Source organism: Nematostella vectensis, chromosome 5 (genome assembly GCF_932526225.1).
Source record: "Nematostella vectensis chromosome 5, jaNemVect1.1, whole genome shotgun sequence".
Lineage (NCBI taxonomy): Eukaryota > Metazoa > Cnidaria > Anthozoa > Actiniaria > Edwardsiidae > Nematostella > Nematostella vectensis.
In genome coordinates this window covers 8174521-8194446 of record NC_064038.1, presented here as the reverse complement: position 1 = coordinate 8194446, position 19926 = coordinate 8174521, and the positions used below count along the sequence as shown (strand labels likewise).

The 19926-nt window shown below is 38.4% G+C and overlaps 3 protein-coding genes across 4 annotated transcripts; 1 reads left to right on the top strand and 2 right to left on the bottom strand.

Annotated features, from left to right (window-relative positions):
- Positions 1-1234: 1234 nt before the first annotated feature.
- On the bottom strand, positions 1235-5150 carry LOC116613859 (forkhead box protein D3-A). Its single transcript, XM_032374352.2, has one exon. The coding sequence runs from the start codon at positions 2902-2904 to the stop codon at positions 1909-1911; it is 996 nt and encodes a 331-aa protein (XP_032230243.2). The 5' UTR covers positions 2905-5150; the 3' UTR covers positions 1235-1908.
- Positions 5151-5979: 829 nt separating this feature from the next.
- Positions 5980-13111, bottom strand: LOC5505963. 2 transcript variants are annotated; one of them, XM_048728066.1, is made up of 5 exons: positions 12702-13111; positions 10097-11725; positions 9014-9340; positions 8404-8690; positions 5980-6774 (listed from the first exon to the last, which is right to left on the bottom strand). In XM_048728066.1, the coding sequence occupies exons 1-5, from the start codon at positions 12961-12963 to the stop codon at positions 6742-6744; spliced, it is 2538 nt and encodes an 845-aa protein (XP_048584023.1). In that variant the 5' UTR covers positions 12964-13111; the 3' UTR covers positions 5980-6741. The 2 variants fall into 2 exon arrangements, with proteins under 2 accessions (XP_048584023.1, XP_001626708.2); XM_001626658.3 differs by lacking the exon at positions 5980-6774 and having other exon boundaries at positions 7710-8690; positions 12702-13109.
- An 83-nt stretch (positions 13112-13194) lies between these two features.
- Positions 13195-19556, top strand: LOC5505962 (serine/threonine-protein kinase RIO2). The gene is made up of 11 exons (XM_032374347.2): positions 13195-13468; positions 13612-13750; positions 13961-14074; positions 14672-14726; positions 15523-15643; positions 16257-16345; positions 16850-17041; positions 17247-17339; positions 17578-17650; positions 18582-18711; positions 19077-19556. The coding sequence occupies exons 1-11, from the start codon at positions 13403-13405 to the stop codon at positions 19475-19477; spliced, it is 1473 nt and encodes a 490-aa protein (XP_032230238.2). The 5' UTR covers positions 13195-13402; the 3' UTR covers positions 19478-19556.
- Positions 19557-19926: the final 370 nt, after the last annotated feature.

Here is a 19926-nt window from a genome sequence, read left to right as displayed (position 1 = left end):
TTTGGTTTTTTTTCTTCATTCCCTTGCCCTCCTTTTTGTTTGTTAAATAATTCATATACATTAGGACACCTAGCCGCAAAGTTAAGTTTGTTCTCTATTTGTCATAGTGTTTTTATTTCATTTAGATCATTCGAGCTTGATTTTTAGACAGGGTTATTTTCGAAGGCAACCCCCAAAGTCGACCAAAGCGATACTAAACACAAATTACGTCAATTTTATTTAGTTCGATTTAGTGAGGATACTTTCCGATCAAGCCTAAAGTTTGTCTCTGTCTTTGTAAACAATATTTCGTGTATCAAGATTAAATTAGAGAAATTGATCTAATAATGTTTTTATTTCGCTTACATACAAAGTAATATGCCTACGCAAAGACAAATAAATATCGTATGGAGAGGACCGACCAAACCAGGACAAGTACAATTATACGACAAATACAAACATAAACCGGGTAAACTTTTAATAATGTCTTTCATGGATGCATTTGTTGTCATCTGAGCACATTTAATTTATCTTTTATTTTTGTGTGATTTGACCGTCTCAGCATGGAAAGTAGCACTAATAATTTTTTGACCAACGGAGTATTAGCTTGCGGTTGTCGAAGCGCTTGATACGTAAAAACTGTAGCTTGTTTGCTGTGTTTGCCGTGTGCCAGATATTGTTAGATAAGATAAGCCAATACTTTCATATCATAACAAGCAAACAATAAAAAACCGGCCCGCCTTTTTGTCAGATTCCGAATGAATTTAGCGAGCAAAAGCGTGTGACTTTCACGCCTTAAGTAAAAGAAATTTTGTGGAAAATGCGTTTGGTAAATGTGGGAAATTTCAAGAAACTTGATGTGTTTGCTTCAATTTAGTCTCGTAATAGGTTTGTTTCTTATTCGTTTTGCGCTAATAAAGAAATATTGGATATATTTTAAACCGTAAACACTGGTAGGAAGGTTAGTTCTGCACCTGCCTGATATTTAAGTTTGAGTTTAACACAGACAGTTTGGCGCAATTTTAATGAAAAGTGATAAGTTGTGATGGAATTGTTACCCATCTAATTGTATTTTTGAATGTGAAACTGTTTCGACTTGGTTTTTACCAAAAAAGATCCCCCTTTTTCGAGCTGTAAGATGCCCCAAACGGCGAGAAAGCGAAACAACCAAGAAATGGAACTAAATACTGAGAACACAATTTTGAAATAGAATTATATTTATTTAATAACAAAACGAAACAACAACAACAACAGATCATGAACATTGCCTTTATTGTGGAATTCACAAGGTTTCTTTACTTTAGGCGTTGTTGTGCTATTTCTTAATCAACTGCGTAATGTCACATCTTGGAAGAACTTTAGTGTGTTTCACTTTAGAAAGATTATTCTTGATGCAAATCTAAAAAAAGGACGATAAAATGTGTTTAACCTTTCGTCCTGAGGTCACCTTCTTATATTTTAAAATCTGATAATAATGCAGCGTATTCAAAGTTTGTAGAAGAATGTATTTGCACTTTCATGTCATTCGAAAAAGCTTTTGTAATTGATTGGTAAATTTCTTTTTATTGTCTTTTAAGGACTCGTTTTGGGCCAATTCGTTTTCGTTGTTTCACGAGTACAAGTTTTAGTTTGTAAACGGTTATTTACAAGAAAGCGACAAACAAAGTTTTACAGGATATCTTATATATTTTATGTGCAGTCGTGTGCTCTCTCACTAGTGTTTCGATGAGCATAATATACATGGATGCACTATCATAGGAAAATCACTCTAATTTTTCAAATGTGGGTTTTTATGTTCACCGTTCGACACTTATAGTCGTGTGTTACACCACCTGCCTGTGTGCATATAGAATTCCGCGTTGCCTCGCATCTTTTCCCGCGTGTTCCGTTCACTTATCGATCCCGCGCTGTGGCGCTCCATTGCTTATCTCATAAATGGGACGTCTTTCGCAGTTGTTCTTGGAGTTTACACAGTGTATCCTGCCAGCTTTCCTTTTCGCGCCGTTCAGCACTGCTGTAACCCGCAAGACTAGATAGACACGAATAGCCGGAAAAGGAAGAGCCATAAGTACCAGCGTATATGTGTCTTGGGGATGTAAGACCGCTATAACTATTGCTGACTGCCACAGCAGCACTCGAGTCGGAGTACTCTGGCTTGTGTAGCGCGTCCTGGTTGTATTGTGGCGTGGTGGACATCAGGTCGTCAATTGCAAAACTCTTGCGCGCCACTGAAACCTGCGGAAGCTGATACGAGCTCGGATACCCGTTAAAAACACGCGTTAAGTCGTCTGCTCGATACGCCAAGTAACTGGAGTAAGGCGTATACGGAGTAAAGCTCCGAAAGTACGGATATCCAGCGCTTACTCCGTACTTTAGCGCGTTGCTTTTACGCACCCTACGCCTCGCGCGCCGCCGCCGAAAGTCGCCATTGGCAAAGTCTTCCAGATTAGCAGGGTGGATAGCCCAGTAATTCCCCTTCCCATTCTCACTTCTTCCAGCTTTAATAAAGCATTCATTCAGAGAGAGGTTGTGACGGATGCTGTTGCGCCACGATTTGTCCTTATTGCGATAATAGGGGAAATTATCAGAGATATACTGGTATATATCGCCAAGGATCATTTTCTTGCTGGAGTTACTGAGAATGGCCATAGCTATTAGTGCGATGTATGAATGCGCAGGTTTTACGTCTGCATCATCGTCTACTATAGTTTCCTTCTTCACCAAATGCGAGACACTTTTCTCCGCGTCTACATCAGTAACGACTTCTGGGGTATCTCTCTCCCTTGCGTTCTCGTTACAGTCAGTATTCAAGGCGTCAGATTCGGTATCACTGTCGTCGTCGCTGGCCGGTTCTTGCTGGTTTTCGCCCAGTTCTTCATAGTCGTAATCGTTTCTCAGTGGAGACTCCGGTGCACACTCCTCCATTTCTGATTACTCAAGATGATCTAGCTGCGTTGTGGTACAGTGCTTGGCTCTTTATGCCTGATGCCAAGATTGGTGAGCCCCTAACACGGTGTTCCAATCACCCACTTAAGTGTTGCGATATTAAACGCACTCCAACAGAGCTTTTCCCAACAAACAAAGCATTCGAGAGCGCGTTTCTCGCTGAGTCCAACTTACATCAAATCACCCAGACTCAGATAAGAAGCACTTTCATCAAAAGATGCAGAGATATGATGTGGCTTGACTATTGCGATCAGGATTTCTTTTATATATGTCAAAAGTCCTGCTCTTTTATAGATTGGTGATTAAGGTAATTTATGATACCCGCCTTTCTAGCTTTTAATGGCCACCTACCATGCGAATAACTTCCTTTAGAGTCCTATCAATCTCGAGTGGTGATTGGTCGAGGCTCAGCCAAACTGCGTTTATGATTCCACTCAACTATCGGAATGCAAGATGTTCAAGCATTCTTCGAACACAAGAAAAACATTTTTCTTAGTAAATTGTATATCTTTATCAGGTAATTTTTTTATTAGAGATACTTTAGTTTTGCGGTGCGGTTTTTCGGTATTTTACTCTGTTTCTACAGCTGCTTGTAAAACGTAAGAATCTGTGAATTGAATTTGACAAAGAGTAACAAACTTTCGTGTTCAATCATCTAATTAGCGTTTGAATGTTCCTGACTACATATCAACTCTGGAAATCCTTCAATATTTATGTACACAGATATATGATTATATAATTTAGTGAAGTTGAATGTTAAGCTCCTAAAAAGGCTGCTTTTAAGCTTTGATACAAAAGCTATTTTTTTGTATCCTATAGCGAGAATTAGCATTGATGAAAATCTGTCTAACTGTGTAAAATTCAATAAACAATGGAAATGTGTGAAATAAAAAGTGCTCTTATTGCCACTATTCAGATTTTGTTGAAAAGAGGTGTTTCAACATAAAAAGAGAAAGGAAGGAAGATGTATCATTCTTTATTTTTCGCTTTTTTCGAGCTCGGATGATAGATGAGTGCCTGAGTTTGGCTCTGTTTGAACCCCTACCAGCACGTTTTGCTAAATCAACTTCAAACAATCTATTAGTCACCCCGTAGACTAACAAAATAAATATCGTATTTGTCCTGATAAGTGTACAAAACACAGCTTGAAACTTATACCCTGCTGTGTCGTGGTTTTTTGCAGCTTTTGATGTATTTGCATAAAAAACTAGCTTCCTTCTAGATATTTAACTTTTCAGTAATTGGGCTTTCAAAAATACAAAGTGGCCGCCTTTGGGACATAATTCGTTTTAAAAGAGGAAGTTTGTTGGTTAAAGAAACTGAGTTTATCTAGTGTGGACAATGGAGAATTAAGAGTTACACACGATTTTATGGCTATAATTTTAGCTCGCATTTCATTATTAAATTGAAAATTTGCAGCATGGGTGTGTTTAGAGTGATGATGAGTTTAAATTTAAATAGAATTTTTAAGCTAATCATTGCAAAAGAAAGCGATAAAATTTAAGCTTTTATCGATTTTCGAAAGATTGAATATACGATGGAAATCAGTTAAATAATAGATGTTGTGGACTGAGAATAGCCTTGTCGATCTCGTTTGTGTCGAGTTTGTCGTCTAATGTATTCTTACAATACAAGCCTAATTGATTTAGTTAAGAAGAATGAAACACAATTTAAGCTGAAGAGGATTTCAGGCTCGCTGTTAACCTCAAGAACTCCTGGACAGCAATGGAGAAGAGACCAAAAGCAAGTAACAAGTTTTAGGTAAATTGGTTTATTGTCTGAAACTTTTACCATTTTATTTTGCAACTTTAAAAGAATATCTTGTATCTTAATTCCGAAGTCCATTTTTTTTAAATCACATGTTTCATTTTGTTTATCACAAGCATTCTTGATACAGAAATCATGTTTATCGGCATGGAACTGTGGAACGTGGAATTAATTTATGAAGTACAGGAAATGGGTTGATAGGCGCGCGGATGTTGCAAAAGAAGTTTACGCAAAAAAATTTTTGCTTTGGCACCCCCTGGATCCGCTCACAGGTTTTAATCCCTAAACGGCAGGAGAGAAGAAATGATCGCCCAGAAACCATCAAACACTGATGCTTACAAAATCCGCTAAAAGTTTAAGAACAGACTTTTATTTTCACCTGCCTTTTTAAAACTCGGTGACTAAAAGGCTTTCCCTATTAGTAACAGCATTTGTAATGTTAACTATCTTTTTCCGCAAAAAAAAGCCAGAACAACAGAAATGTAGTTCTAATCAATCAAAATACCCAAATAATCGTGGTCGTTAACCAGAGTATAAACATGGTCCACCAAAAGCTGGGTGCGATTACCAGTTTTTTGTGTGAACTAAATGTAGTTCTTGTATAGTAATTCTAATTGAACAGTTTCAGGGCGCTTCACATGCGAGATACGGATTATTTATTCCACGTAGTTAACAATCATGAACAGGCCCGTACCCAGAGGGGCTGCAAGTCCACCTCCGGTAGACGTGCTATGTAGATAAAACTACAAAGCATAGGCTAAGTCACTCTGGCATGTCATCAATCCATAAGTCAGACTTTTTTGTGTCCATATCCGACAATAAACGTCTCTTGGAGATACTGCAAAGGCATAAAAAAAATTCCTTTTTGTTCTTTCGGGATTTGTCAGATTTTTATCAGAGAACTCCCTCCCCCCCCCCCCCCCCCCCGAGAAAAATTAAGTCCATTTTTTCGGATTTCGCATCCCCCCCCCCTTCCAAGAAAAATCCTAGATACGTGCCTGATGAATGTGATTTGATGTGCAAGCACTTCCACTGGAGATGGAACCACGAGCCAGTGTCCTCTAGCAGTGCGATCAGAGGGGGACCTTCACCATAAACATCCTTGCCCGAGAAGACGAGGAATTCACACTTCTCAGTAAGACAGTCACGTTGTTACACACTTGACAGTTGTCCTAACCAAACCTCTGACTCGAGAAACGGAAATCCGTATTTTTTACTTACATGTTTCGTATGCAACAAAAATCGAGAAATTGAACCAGAATAAATGATTCACAAAACGGTATTCGAGTCTGACATTTTTCTTATTTATCAAGTCTTCTTTAGGAAAGCTTCTGTAGAGATAAAAGATTAGAAAGAGGAGAGCTGAGTTGAATCCCATCCCATCCCAGCGAGGCCAGGTCGCTGTGTTAAACTGTTGTACGGGCACCACGTGATGTCTCAAGCACAGATAAGACTGGCGCTGATAAGGTAAGGCAGAAGCGTAGCTAAGTCTGGCTTTAGGGGGCGTCCCACCCTTAACCGTTAATAGCCTCCTCCGCAGGCAACTCATAATGAAAAGGACGGAAAGAATGGGTTACCTGTGGCGAAATTGCGGATGAGTGAGACTAAGGAGAAGTAGAGAGGGAATTCCGGTTTGTCACTTCCGTTTTTTGCCACAGGAAACCCAATCCTTTTTTATTTCTTTTTCTGGTCTTTGAGATGCCTGCGGAGGAAGCTAAACCGTTAAGGTGTCTTTTCTCATAGAAGAATTGCCAAGAAATTTCGAAAGTTTTGCTTATTCTGATATGTATGTCTGCCCCCCCTCCCTCAGCAAATACTGTCTGTATCACTTATTGTACTTGTTCGTTCGGTCTGTCTAGTATATATACATTGAAAGGGAAACGCAAAACACTTTGAGTCACGTAGGAAGACTGAGTTGTCGATAGAATTGCACAAATCTGGGAAAAATCTGATAAGCAAGCATTAAGCAGGCAAAATTTAGCTTAAAGGAACCTACCAATTTATCCTAGGGCTATGGCGAAACTGACCGACCGATCTATAATTGCCAAATCATCTCCAAGTTTGTAGTACATAGTTTGTAATCTGATTTATTCTATTTTCCACCAGTTATACTGGTGCGGAAGGCACAACAGAGCTAAGCTGCAAATCAAGTACCCCCTTGAGTGTATTGTTAGTAAGCATTGTAAGCACTGTCACTGGGGGTGGTCACTGCCAGAGGGTTTATTGCGTCCCCAGTGGTTCTTTTACGTCCCTTCAAGTAGTTTGTCTAAGTAGTAGTAGTTTGTCTAAGTAGTTGTCTAAGTAGTTTGTCAAGTAATAATAATAATAATAATAATAATAATAATAATAATAATAATAATAATAATAATAATAATAATAATAATAATAATAATAATAATAATAATAATAATAATAATAATAATAATAATAATAATAATAATAATAATAATAGTTTGTTAAGTAATCTAAGCTTGGGTACCCTGGGAACTGAGGTTTGTATGGTCACACGTAGCCCTTCCCTTCGTCCATTTCGTTTGTCGCGCTTTCGGGTTTTCGGTTTATCGATTGTGCTAGCATAATGTTGGAAAATTAAGCATAACTTCTAGAAGCGGGCATAATTTAAGCATAAATTTAAAAATCGAGCAATGCTACTAGCATAATATCCCCAGTTTTACTAGCATAATCGATTCGTTTTATCAATTATCATTTTATCAATGATAAAATTATAATATAGGGATAGCTTTTTTCGTTATCATTGTTTTTAGAGGTGGGGAGGCTTGACTGAAAATTATGATTCACCTATTAACATTATCATTTATAAGAGAACTCTAAAAGGCTTGTTTTTCTTTAGTGTAGTTCACATAGGGTTCGGCTATGATGTCACTGAATGAGAAGCAGGGGCGTGGCCAGGCCACCCGCCCCCCCTTTCAGGGTCAGTAAAGCTATCACGTCTCAGTTGAAAACGAACTTCCCCCCTCCAAGGAAAAATCATGGCTACGCCCCTAAGAAGGGTGAACAATATTCAAATATTTTAATGGAGATGAAGTCACTTTGATCACTTTTTGATATCATAAATACGTACGTGTTCAGTTGCAACGCACCAAAAACAATAGCAGCAAAATATATGCAACAATTACCAAGATGTTATAAATGACACACCTAATGCACAGTTGAATTCTATTCCGGCGAGCCTTCCTAGGAATGGGACATTAGATACTTTAGGCGGGGCAGCTGAGCTGGATTTTTTTTCGCTGCTCTGCTGGTCATTCTCTGTCCGGCATTTCAGCTGTTTGATTTTCTTCTTGCTTTTATTTGAAACCTTTTTTACTACAGGGATGGTGTTGGTGGATAGGATGCGAAGTGATTTTTGAAACGACTAATCTAAGATATCTTCTGGTCCGCCCCTAAATCACACGAATCTAGACTTTAAAATGACTACTCACATTGACAGCCCTCGTCTGTCAATTTACTCTAAAATCTCATTTGATGAAATTCAGTTTAAATTGAGTTGAATTTTGAAATTGATGTGTATATAAATTGGTTATGTTTTAACCCAGTTTATACATTCTAAATCTTTAAAATCTATCTAACAACTATCTATTTTTTTTCAAAAGATATATGTGTAGGTATATAAAATTAAAACTATTTTGAATTTAGCGCAATGCGCGAAAGTCGTTAGCCATCGACGATGTCGTCGATTGTTTAAGATACGTGCTGACTTGTTCTTATCCAATAGCCTGCAACTATAGCAGCCACCAGAACAAGAATAGCCACTACAAGGAGGGATGACCACTTCTTGTATTTCTTTGAGGCAGCAATTGACATTGTTCGTTTCTTTATCTCTTGTGAAACTTGCCTCATGTAGAGACGCCTCTGCTGGAGTTGGTCTTCTACAGTAGAAATTATTATTCTTAAATCCTCAGACTCCTCAGGTCTTCCTAGTTTCTCATAGACGTCTGCTAGCGCACTGAACGTGGCGACAGTTTCTTCATTCATGTCTTCAATGAAGAAACAAATATCCATCAGACATGCGCAAATATGTTCATTTATAAATAAGTGAACAAAAGATCAATAATAGTCTCAGTTATGACCATTCTTGAATTGCCACTGCGTTTCGGCCTGATTGCCAGAGTGAAATACACGATTTTGGTATTAGAAACTTTTTTTATAAGAACGTTCAGGCTGATATTTCACAAAATTTCAAGAACATGCCGAGGCTCAGATAGCAGCAACATATTGCTTTTTTAGTCTGATGTGTTCTGAAATGCAGACGTCCTCATAAAAAAAAAAAGAGTGTACCAGAGAATATTCAATAACCTACCTAGTCTTTTCTGGATCGTGTAAGCTTTTTCATAGGCTTCCCGAGCTCCCTCAAAGTCACCCTGCTCACATAACAACTTCCCAAGGTTGCCAAGGCTGCGTGCTGTGTCGAGATGATCACCAAGGAAACTCTGTCGGATTCGTAAAGCTTCTCGTCTGTGCTTGACTGCTTCGTCCATCTCTCCAAGAGCAATGTGTGAATCTGCAATGTAGCTGTGGATTGTGGCCACCCAAGGATGGTCGCCAAGAGATTCCTTGTACCTTCCCAAGCAGTTCTGTTTTAGCATGTAAATTGCACTGCTGTGTTCCCCAGAGAACCTTTTGCTACCTGAAAAAATAAAAATAAGTGCTGTACGAAAAGAAACATTGAACAACAAAAAAAGAGCAGCTTTCCACTGCAGCGAAACCTCAATTGCCTTGTCTGTCTGTCTGTCTGTCTGTCTGTCTGTCTGTCTGTCTGTCTGTCTGTCTGTCTGTCTGTCTGTCTGTCTGTCTGTCTGTCTGTCTGTCTGTCTGTCTGTCTGTCTGTAATAACATGTGCACTAATGTTGCCTGATACTGTGCCAACAACATTGCCTTGACACACATGCACCATTTGGACACAGTGCATGGTGCTGTCTGCGGCTTTCCAAACATTTTCATCTTCTGAAAACTGAGGCCAGCAAGTTATTAGGAGCATAAGCTGTTAGGCTATGCAAGTATTGTGGAAAATGTTGATACAACATAAGAGTACAGATATTGCAAACACATAAGGCCTAAAAGTTCGACAATTTTCCAAAGCACGTGTGTGTAACTAGTTTGAGTCTTAAGTAGAAAAGTTCAAGTTTTAGCTGCACATTACAAATCCTTAGATTGATAATGTTATACTAGTTCGTACAAACACCTTTTACAGCAAGCTTAGGTGCTAGCTTTCTGCAACAACCCTATTCTCATGTGTTATGCAATGCAAGTAACTAATTTTGCAGATGTTTGTTGTTCTGTGACCAAAAATCTTTTGGTAAAAAACTTTGAGCCCTGAACATGCAAGTAAAGTGTGAGAGATTAAGTAAAAGTTGAGTCATGGTACAAAAGATGAATGACCTACTTGCTTTATCACAGTAGCTTGCAGCAATAAGCACTTGATCCCCAATCTCCTCTCTCATTGTTAGAGCATCATTGATCAGTTTAAGTCCTTCATGACGCTCGCCCTTCAGAATGTAGCAAAGGCCAAGTTTGCTGCAGCAGTGGGCTAATGTCTCAGAAGGGTTCTTGTGAAGCCGTAGTTTTTTCTGAAGATTATAAGCATCTTTTAAGACTCCAAATGCATCCTCTGAATAGGTTCTATGGCCTTTGTCGCACATATGACGGAAACCAACAGAAATGAGGCATTCGCTCACTCGCTTTTCATCTTTCATCTCCACTGCACTCTTGTGAAGCTTTTTATAGAGTTTAAGACATTCATTAGGATTCAGGACCTTTCCTAAAGTGTTGACACAATCGTTGAAGGTGTCAATACACTTTTTCTTCATTTCAATACACCCCTTTTTTAGACAATTTTTCAAGGCTTGTTTAATATTCAGGATGGAGTCAAAAAATTCTTGCATAGCTTCTTTACCGGATCTACTTACAAACTTCTTGTGAATGTGAAGAAGCAACTCTAATTGGTGCTCATTGAATTTTCTCTCTGCTTCTCTTCCCTCATTCAGACAGCCAAGCTGTTCTTTTTCCTCTCGACAGAAGGTCTGAATGAGAGGGTGTAGGCTGTACCAGCCATCACTTTCATTCTGTATCAATGCATTCTTATTCAGGTAACACATTTGAAAATTGCAGTCAGTAACATCTTTGAATAGAAATTCTGCCTTTTTGGCATTGAATTTTGAAGAAAACATTGAAAGTTTGATTAATGATATACAACTTTCCTTTCCTACACATTTAAGTAAACAGCGCACAGTTTGAACAACCCTTTGGTAGCTTCTTTGATTAAGAACCTTGTATAAGTCTTTCTTCATTGTTTCTGCAAGCATTTTAGGGTTGAAGCCTGAAGTTACAAGTTTAGCAGCAATTTCAATCAAAAGGGGCATCTGCCCACAATACTCTGCAAGTTCTGCTGCACTTTTTCGGTTTTGTATTTGGTGTGATCCTTCTGTCATTGCTATTAGCAAGTCAGTGGCACTCGCAATATCTAGCGGAGGAAGATTCTCTGAAAAGTCAAAGCTCACTTCTTCCATATCCAATCTTGAAGTTAAAAGGATTTGCAAATTGTGGCCAAATTGTCTTAAGTATTGAATAAACTTGGCAAAATCATTATCACACTTTTGAATATCCTCAGTGTTATCGAGAATCAGCAAAGTTTCTTGAGAGAGTCTTTCCAACACATGCCTAGTTTGTGAAACAGGATCACCAGTAATTGTGACATCAAGTGCATGCAAAATACCTCTGCAGACACAAGCCAATGTTTTTTGCTCCCTGAGACAAACAAATACCACTTGGTATCCATGGTATTGCTGTGTCTTTAGGATATAATGGGCTAGTTGTATTGCAACAGCAGATTTCCCTGCTCCTGGCAAAGCCTTTAAAATCAGCAGTCGTTTCATCTTAACCAAGACAGCGTCAGCCAAACTGCAGACAATGTCGTCCCGCCCAACGAAATTAGGTATTTTACATGGAATTCCAACTGGCATTTGGGTTTTGGGTGTTTGCTGTCCCTTGGCCTTCTTTTTCTCATCATTTGCAGCTGAAAAATAGGTATAACACGTCAAGTATAACTACAGCTGCCCCAAAAAGGTAAAAAATTTTAAAATAGCAAAACATGGTCTTTTGAATTATTTCAAATGCTCACACGATTAAGCCTGATTGCTTATATATTGCTCATTGAGGTAAAAAAGTCTTGCTTAAATGCTGTTTTCTAAAAATTACAAATTTTGCATTGCTTGTTTCTTTTAATTTGACACACTTTTCTTCTTCTTAGGATAGCATGTATAAATAAAGAAGGCAATGTTTAACCCCTCTTTACAGTACAAGACCTAAGATCCTCAATGATCTTACGGCTCTTTTTCCTAGTTTAGATCACAATTGGTCACAGAGTATTTTTTCGTTTTATTTCCCAAATGATTGCTGCTTGCAGGCGGCAAAAGGTTAAAGTGCTAGTGCTTGCCAAAAACACTGCAGTGCTCACATGCTTGCCAAGACCATTTACTATATATAAAAAAGAATGTGATGTGCTTGCACTTTCAAGACTTTTGTTGTCTGACGCTTTTACAAAACCTTTTTAATTTTTTTTTATTCTGGGGCCTTTTTTTTGAATGCCTTTACACCATTTTTGTGCTTTAGATTGGGGGGGATCGAATTTTTTATAGAACCAGAAAAAACCCACTTAGCAGCCCCCCCCTGATAAATAAATATCTTGAATTTGAATACAAGAACAAATTTTGATTTGAAAAGAATTGATTTTTCATCCCTAGGTAAGGAATTTTCCTGCCATTTCAAATCCATTTTAGTCCCAAGGTTCTGAATTTGATAAAAAATTAAATACATATGCACAACCATGCTAAATGTAGCAGATATAATCTGTAATTCTTGATAAAGATAATCATAAATATAATTTCAAAACACTGTATATAATAATCAATTAATCTCAGTCAGGGAAATTAATGATTAGCCAATTGTTTTATGGATCATCATTCAGAATGTTAGAATGTCTGAATCAATACCTGTTTGTCTCGAGTTTTCTTCGACTTCTCTTGCTAAAACATTTAATCCAACATAGTTTAAAAGGTCTTGCAGGTACTCTGTATTGTCCTCTTTTATCAATTCTTGACTACAAAGTTTATCAAGCAATTCATGAGCCGAATTTACTGACTCCAGCTCCGCGTCTGAAAGGCGATCTTTACACAAAAATTTGATTTTCGATAAATGCTCATTCACGATGCCCCCAGAAATACGAAGTAAAAACTGTCTAAAGCTTTGCACCATTATTTAGCCTTTGGCTTTAAAATCAAATCCTATGATAACTAATAAAACAAAGAATCATTCAGCTCCCGTCTTTTTTATGTAGCCTAATCCCAGTCCAGTGAGTTGAGTATTCCGAGAAACACAGGACGTTGGGGGCTGGGGTGGGGCAACGCCTGTCATCATGTTTTCTTCGTTTTCTTTCACGTCTATATAACTCTGCTTTATTTAATACGAAAGTAATTTCCTGGAATCACCTGGAATTTAAATGTCTTTAATTTAAATGATTTGTATATATATTTATTTATTTAGTCATAATTTCATTAATGTTTCGCCCACGGTTCAAATGGCCTGCGGTATCCCCAGACTGGTCACGTGTGCAGAATTTCATGTGTTTTGAAGAAACTGCAGTAGAACAGAACAAATTTCCACACACGTTTAACGTTCGATTTTATTGGTGAAAATGGGCAAGTTGAACGTGTCCATGGTGCGATATCTTTCGAGAGAGGACTATCGTGTTCTGACAGCGGTAAGTTTCCTGGCGATTTTGAGTTTTTTTTCGTTTTCCTTTCTCGGTAAACACTGCTTCTCGTAGCTTGTGTTACTTAGTATAATTATATGACTAATGTAAGGTATGAGTAAGCCACCCTTCATATTTTTGTGGGTTTTTAGGTTGAAATGGGAATGAAAAACCACGAAATTGTACCAACACCACTAGTAGCATCAATTGCAGCATTGAAACATGGCGGGTGTCACAAACTCATCAAAGAGCTCGTCAAGCACAAGCTGATTGCCTACGATCACGGCAAAGGTAACTTAAAGTTACTTATAGTTATCTTATTTTTGAAGACTGTAAAATCTCTTTTATAGGAGTATTCGCAAATTGACTACCAAACTGAGATATAGAATCAGCCTATTAGGGTAATTTGCTTTCATCCATATGGATGTGAGTTCATTAACTCTATCCATAATAATGCTGCCGTACCCTTGATATCCACCGTGCTGTATTCATATTCAATAGTGGAAGGATACAGACTGACCTATACTGGCTATGACTACCTTGCCCTGAAAGCTTTGGCAAGTCGTGACATTGTCTACTCTGTTGGAAACCAGATTGGTGTTGGGAAAGAGTCAGGTAGGAGGGGGTATTTTATGTATTCTCTAGAGATCTTAATTTTTTTTGTATAGGACAGCATGATACCTGCTTGATTCTTGGAAAATACACATTTTCCCTTATTAAAAAGTTTGTAGGTATGCCATCCCTTTGGTGATTTTAGTTTCTTGATAGATTTTTTTTTTTTTGCAAAATTTGGAGATCTTTAAATAAAACCAGAAGATATTTTAGCTTCAAACACAAGATATTGCTGCAATGTTATTTTCATCTATTACCTAAAAATTCAGGTGATTTTGAATTAATATTTACAATGTCTAGGAGACAAGGCCAAAAAGAAGGCCAATCATGGTACCATTTTGTGCTGCCCACATAATACTAAGTGACTTTAAAATATCCATTTCCATCTGTTAATTCAAGCATGTAATGAGAAACTTTTAATCACAAATATTGTTTATAAAGTATTACCTTCAATTGTGGATGATTATTTTGAAGTTATCTTGCAAATTAATTGCTGTACAGTATTTTCAATTGTAAACAATGACAAAGGAGTTGTTGATCAGGAATCCTTTAATCCCATGAAATTACCTTTAAGATTTGACAATATTTCCACATCCTTAGACATTTACATTGTTGCCAATGAGGAGGATCAACAGTTTGCCCTCAAGCTTCATAGGTGAGATGTTTCTGCCATGTAATTCCTGTCCTTCTATTCCACAGTATAGAGCCGAGGGCATTTTCAAATAAGGTTGCACTGTGATAACCCATGTGTTGTAAACCATGTTTATTTATATCTGAGTGTAATAAGTCTTAATGGGAAACAAATTTTGAGTTTCTGAACATTCGCACGACTTTTTGGGAAAGGTCATTATTTATTGGGGGGGGGGGGGGGGGGGGGAGAGGGCTGCTAGGTTGAATTTATTTCTGGTTCAAAAATTGCGACCCTCCCCCAATCTAAAGCCAGAAATGGTGACCCTCTCCCATAGGTGACCAAAAAAGAATTAAAAAAAAGAATTAAAATTATTGTGTGTGTAATAATGACCCTTCCCTTAGAAACACAATTTTTTTTTTTACTTATGATTTGTTTTCTTTGAATCAGCACATGAACATATGCTAATCAAATGTTTATTTATATCTGAGTTAAATAAGTCTTATGGGAAACAAATTTTGAGCTTCTAAACATTCACATGGCTTTCACAAACCCAAATTTTTGCATGAGTCATCATTTTTTGTTGATCTGTTTCCCTTGACTCAGCACATGGACTCTCTAAGGGAATTTGTATTTGATATAGATACAACCTTGCTAACTGATATACATTACATTTCCATAACAAAAAGTCACTTTGAGATTTTATCCATTAATTCTATTTAATTGCTAACGAGAAGTAACAAAGAGTACAAAACAAAAAAATTGTCAATTAAAGTCTCTTCTCAATTTGCTACTATTGAGCTAAAGGCATAATCTTCCCCAGGCTTGGTCGAACATCATTTCGCAAATTGAAAGAAAAAAGAGACTACTTGAAGAAGCGCTCCAGTGCATCATGGCTTTATCTTTCCCGTCTTGCTGCAATGAAGGAATTTGCATACATGAAGGTAGAGTAGTCAGTGTTCCATCATACCTTTGCAACCGAAGAATGAATAAACCATTTCAAAAAACGTCATTGCAAATTGCAAATGGCGATTGTCAAATGGCAGTTCTACGACCGAAAGGACCCATGGATCCCAAAATATTTGTTCCAGATTCAGAAAAAGCATAAATAAAACATACGACTGTCCATTTAATGTAATTAATATATGGTTCTGACATCACTTGAATTTATTTATCACCTTTATTTTTACAAATAATTACTACCCATAAACACCTTTCGGTGGTAGAACTGCCATTTGCAATTGCCATTTGCTGTTCGCACTGACAACCTTTATTTAAATAGGTGTATATAGGAAGAGAACTATGAACCATAAAGTGTGTTCCCTTTTTAAAAATTGTTTGTTAGTTGATTCATTTTTCTACATTGACTTGAAAATTTGTGAAATCATAACACTTCTTCTAACCATTTTAAATCATTTTAATCTCTTGATAAAAGAATAAAAAAACATTTGATGGGAAAAGTAAAATTCCAGTAAAAAATCCCAAGCAAGAATGAATGCAGTCATATACTCAATGGCTAGTCCCTAGGTAATTCTAATCCAGGCTTGTTCTTTGTAGGCCTTGTATGACAATGGTTACCCGGTTCCCAAGCCTATTGACTTCAACAGACATGCTGTAGTCATGGAGCTAGTTAATGGTCACCCACTGTAAGCTGAAGCAAATAAATCAAGTATTTAATTTTACCCTTGCTTTTATAATGCAGATCCAGTGGTTTGTGTGTATAGATGCCAGATATACCAGGCCTGTTTCCTTCCCAATCTGCTGTATATGTGTCCCTAGTGAGCAATGTCCTGTCTTTGAATGTGTGTATAGATGCCAAGTGTACATACCAGGCCTGTTTCCTTCCCATTCTACTGTATATGTGTCCCTTGATTGTCATTTTACTGTATGTTGTATGTGTAAATGCTAATTGTATGGAGCCAGATATACCAGGCCTGTTTCATTCCCAATCTACTGTATATGTATCCCTAGGAATTGATGTTATCTTACTGTATGCTTTACGTGTAAATGCTAATTGTATGGGGCGAAATTTCCTGAAACTGGCAGGCCAGTTTCCTCCCAAACTGCAGGTGTCCCTTGTGTGAATGCCCTTATGCTTTATCGTGTGGACATCCTTAGTGATTAATACCCTGTGTTGACTGTATGTGTAGGTGCCAAGTGCATAACCTGAATGACCCAGGAGCTGTCTATAGTGATCTGATGGAGCTCATCGTAAAGTTAGCCAGCTTTGGACTTATTCACTGTGACTTTAATGAGTTTAACCTCATGCTGAATGACAAAGATCAAATAACTGTCATCGACTTCCCTCAGATGGTTTCAATATCACACCTCAATGCTCAGTGGTATGTATGTGTGGCTACCTGAATGACAAGGACATTCTCAAACAACTTCCCTCGGATGATGGGATTTGGGTTGGGAGAACAGAAGCTGCGTTTCCACTTAGCCATAAAAGAAGAATATTCTGTACTAGATTTTGCTACACCACCATTATCCTCAGACATTATCTTGACCTACTAATGCCTCTCAACTTGTTTTTTACGATTCCAGGTATTTCGATCGTGATGTGCAGTGTATTCGAGATTTCTTCCTCCGGCGCTTCAACTACGAGAGCGAGCTGCATCCCAAGTTTTCAGACATAAAGTATGTGTCTGTGCCATAGGGCCCCTGAAGTATTTTCTACAATTCTATGGAATGACAAGTATGGAATCTACCCCAGTTTAATTGATGTCCCTTTTTTTTGTCTTTTTTGTGCTCAGGCTGCTATGGCCGTCTATATGATACCCCAGATAATGGGTTTCACAAACCATGCAACATTGATAGCACAGCACCTCTGAGCCCAATGTGTCACATTTTACTTCAACTATGTTTTGTTAACCAGGCGAATGTACGATCTGGATGTCGAGGTATCGGCTAGTGGTTTCACCAAAGACATGGAGAAATGCTTTGAAGAGGTTGGTGGTGGTGCTTTGTTACACATTGCATACATGCCCACAACCAGGCCAACTGAAGCACATGGCTATTTTGAGGGATTTAGTATTCTTAGTTACACATCACATACATTTCCACAACCAGGCCAACTAAACCACAGGTAACCCAAGCTCAAAGGAGACGAGGGGTAAGAATTTTTTTTCTCGAATCTCCACCAGGGCACTAACAACACCGACGACTAGACGGTGCAAGCTTCAGTGTCATTTATTCACAATTTCATACAAATTTCTAGGTTTACTCCCCCCCTATATGTTAACTGTATTTCTACCCCCTGGTCCCTTATGAGCTTGTGTTACCCGTGACTGAACATTATGAATAGTTTGAGGGTCTCACTCAGACAACCAGTGATATTTATTCTTACGAAGTTTACGCTAGCTCTTCCGGCCGAGAAGTTGAGGTTCTTATAACGGCTAGTCGAAGTCCAAGGTTCTTACATCAAAGTGTGTTGAAGTCGGGGAAATATTTGATTCATGATAATAGACCATGAAATTTGACATGAGAACAAAGGACAATATCTTTTCACATATTAAGCGTATGCTCACGTTCCATCGAAAACTTTGATTTAAATTGCTTGCAAAGGATTGTAAAATGTTGACTTCTTTTTCCAACTTTGCCCTCATTTGTGCCCTTCCTTAATGAAGTCAATAGGAGTGGCAAACTAGCGCGCGCTCAGGCTTTTAGCGGCAAATTAACAGCAACAAAAAGCAAACTTATTTAGCGCTCACGAATAAGGCCATATTTTTTTCCAGAAAGTGGTTAGCTTCATATAAAGAATTTTTTTTTTTCATTTTTGTGTTTACTTTGGTTTTAATTTGCCACCCAAAAGGTCTCGTGATTTCTCAACGCAAGTCCAGCGTTATTACAGCTAATGTATTGCGTTTATCACTCTAACAGGAGGGAGCGGGTGAACTGAGCCAACTTCGAAACCAAGTGGACGAAGAGGATCAAGAAGGGGCGAGAAGTGACGAGGATGGTGAGGACCCAGTGGACGAAGATGTCCGTCAAGAGAACAAACAAACGCGAGGTGCGAAGATTGCTGTTATTCTAAGTCTATTTGGAGTGGGGTTCTTCGGGGTAAAAGTGAAGGGATGCTTGTCGGAAAAATTCGAAAAATACCCCTAAATATACCTGCATACAAAAAATTCCTTAGAAATACACCGGAAGTAAAATTACCCCTAAAAATTACCCCCCCCCCCCCCCCCAAAAAAAAAGCAGATTTTAGGTATCCCATTGTATAACATAATCTTCAATGACAAATTGTCAAAGCATTTTGTTTAGAAGTCGGAAGTATTAGATAATCTAGAAAACATTGGCTTGAAGCGCCTCTTTCTGCGAAACCGTAAAAAAAAAAAAAAACTCGTTAAGTTGTCCTCTTCTCTCATTTGTCAGATGAGAATCAAGACAACGAAAAAGAGCCACCAAAAACGACCGACCTCGACACCGCGGGACCGCTAGGAGCCACGTGCACCGTGTCTGAGGATTCTGAAGACTCGGACCTAGAAGACCTCAGCCGCGTCAACAAAACGCACAGACCCTACCGTGACATCACAGATGACGTCACAGATCAAGCTAACGACGGCGATGACGTTACAGAAGAGACGCATACACTCGCTCCAGGAGCCTCCATAGATGCGGCCGAGGTTCGAAATCGAGTCAAAAGGAATCTGAACAAGAAGCAACAGAGGATGAGGCGGACCAAACGAGGGGAGGCTGGAGCGAGCACGAGATCGAGGCGCGATAATAGAGATAATGTAAAACAGAGTATGAGTGCTTTGAGTAGTGGTTGGTGAATAAGGGGGGGAGGGGGAATGGTTAGTGGCACTGTATTTGGAATGAACTTAAACATTAAATGCAAGTGCAGTTCCAAAACGTTGGGCATGTTTATAAGTTGCACAGAGGTTCTCGCATCTTCGTAGTCTTCTTCGCAGCCCCCAGCGGTCGCAGTAACACAATGGGGGCTGCGAAGGAGACTAGCATCTTCGAAATTCCAGGGTTTTTTTTTTCTGTCTTACCGCACACACAAAAGAAAATAAAAATTGCGAAAGAAGGCCCCAGTGTTACCGTGGATGAGGTTCTTGTATAGCCGAACACGTGACGAGCTGCCGAATACCCTCCGAGCGGCGGCCAAGTATTATTTTATCGTATTGCGGCTATGATGTGATAAGATTTAATTATCTTGGCGTGATATAGATGAAATACATATGTTCTTTCTTCGTTCATATGAAACGTGCCATGCTAT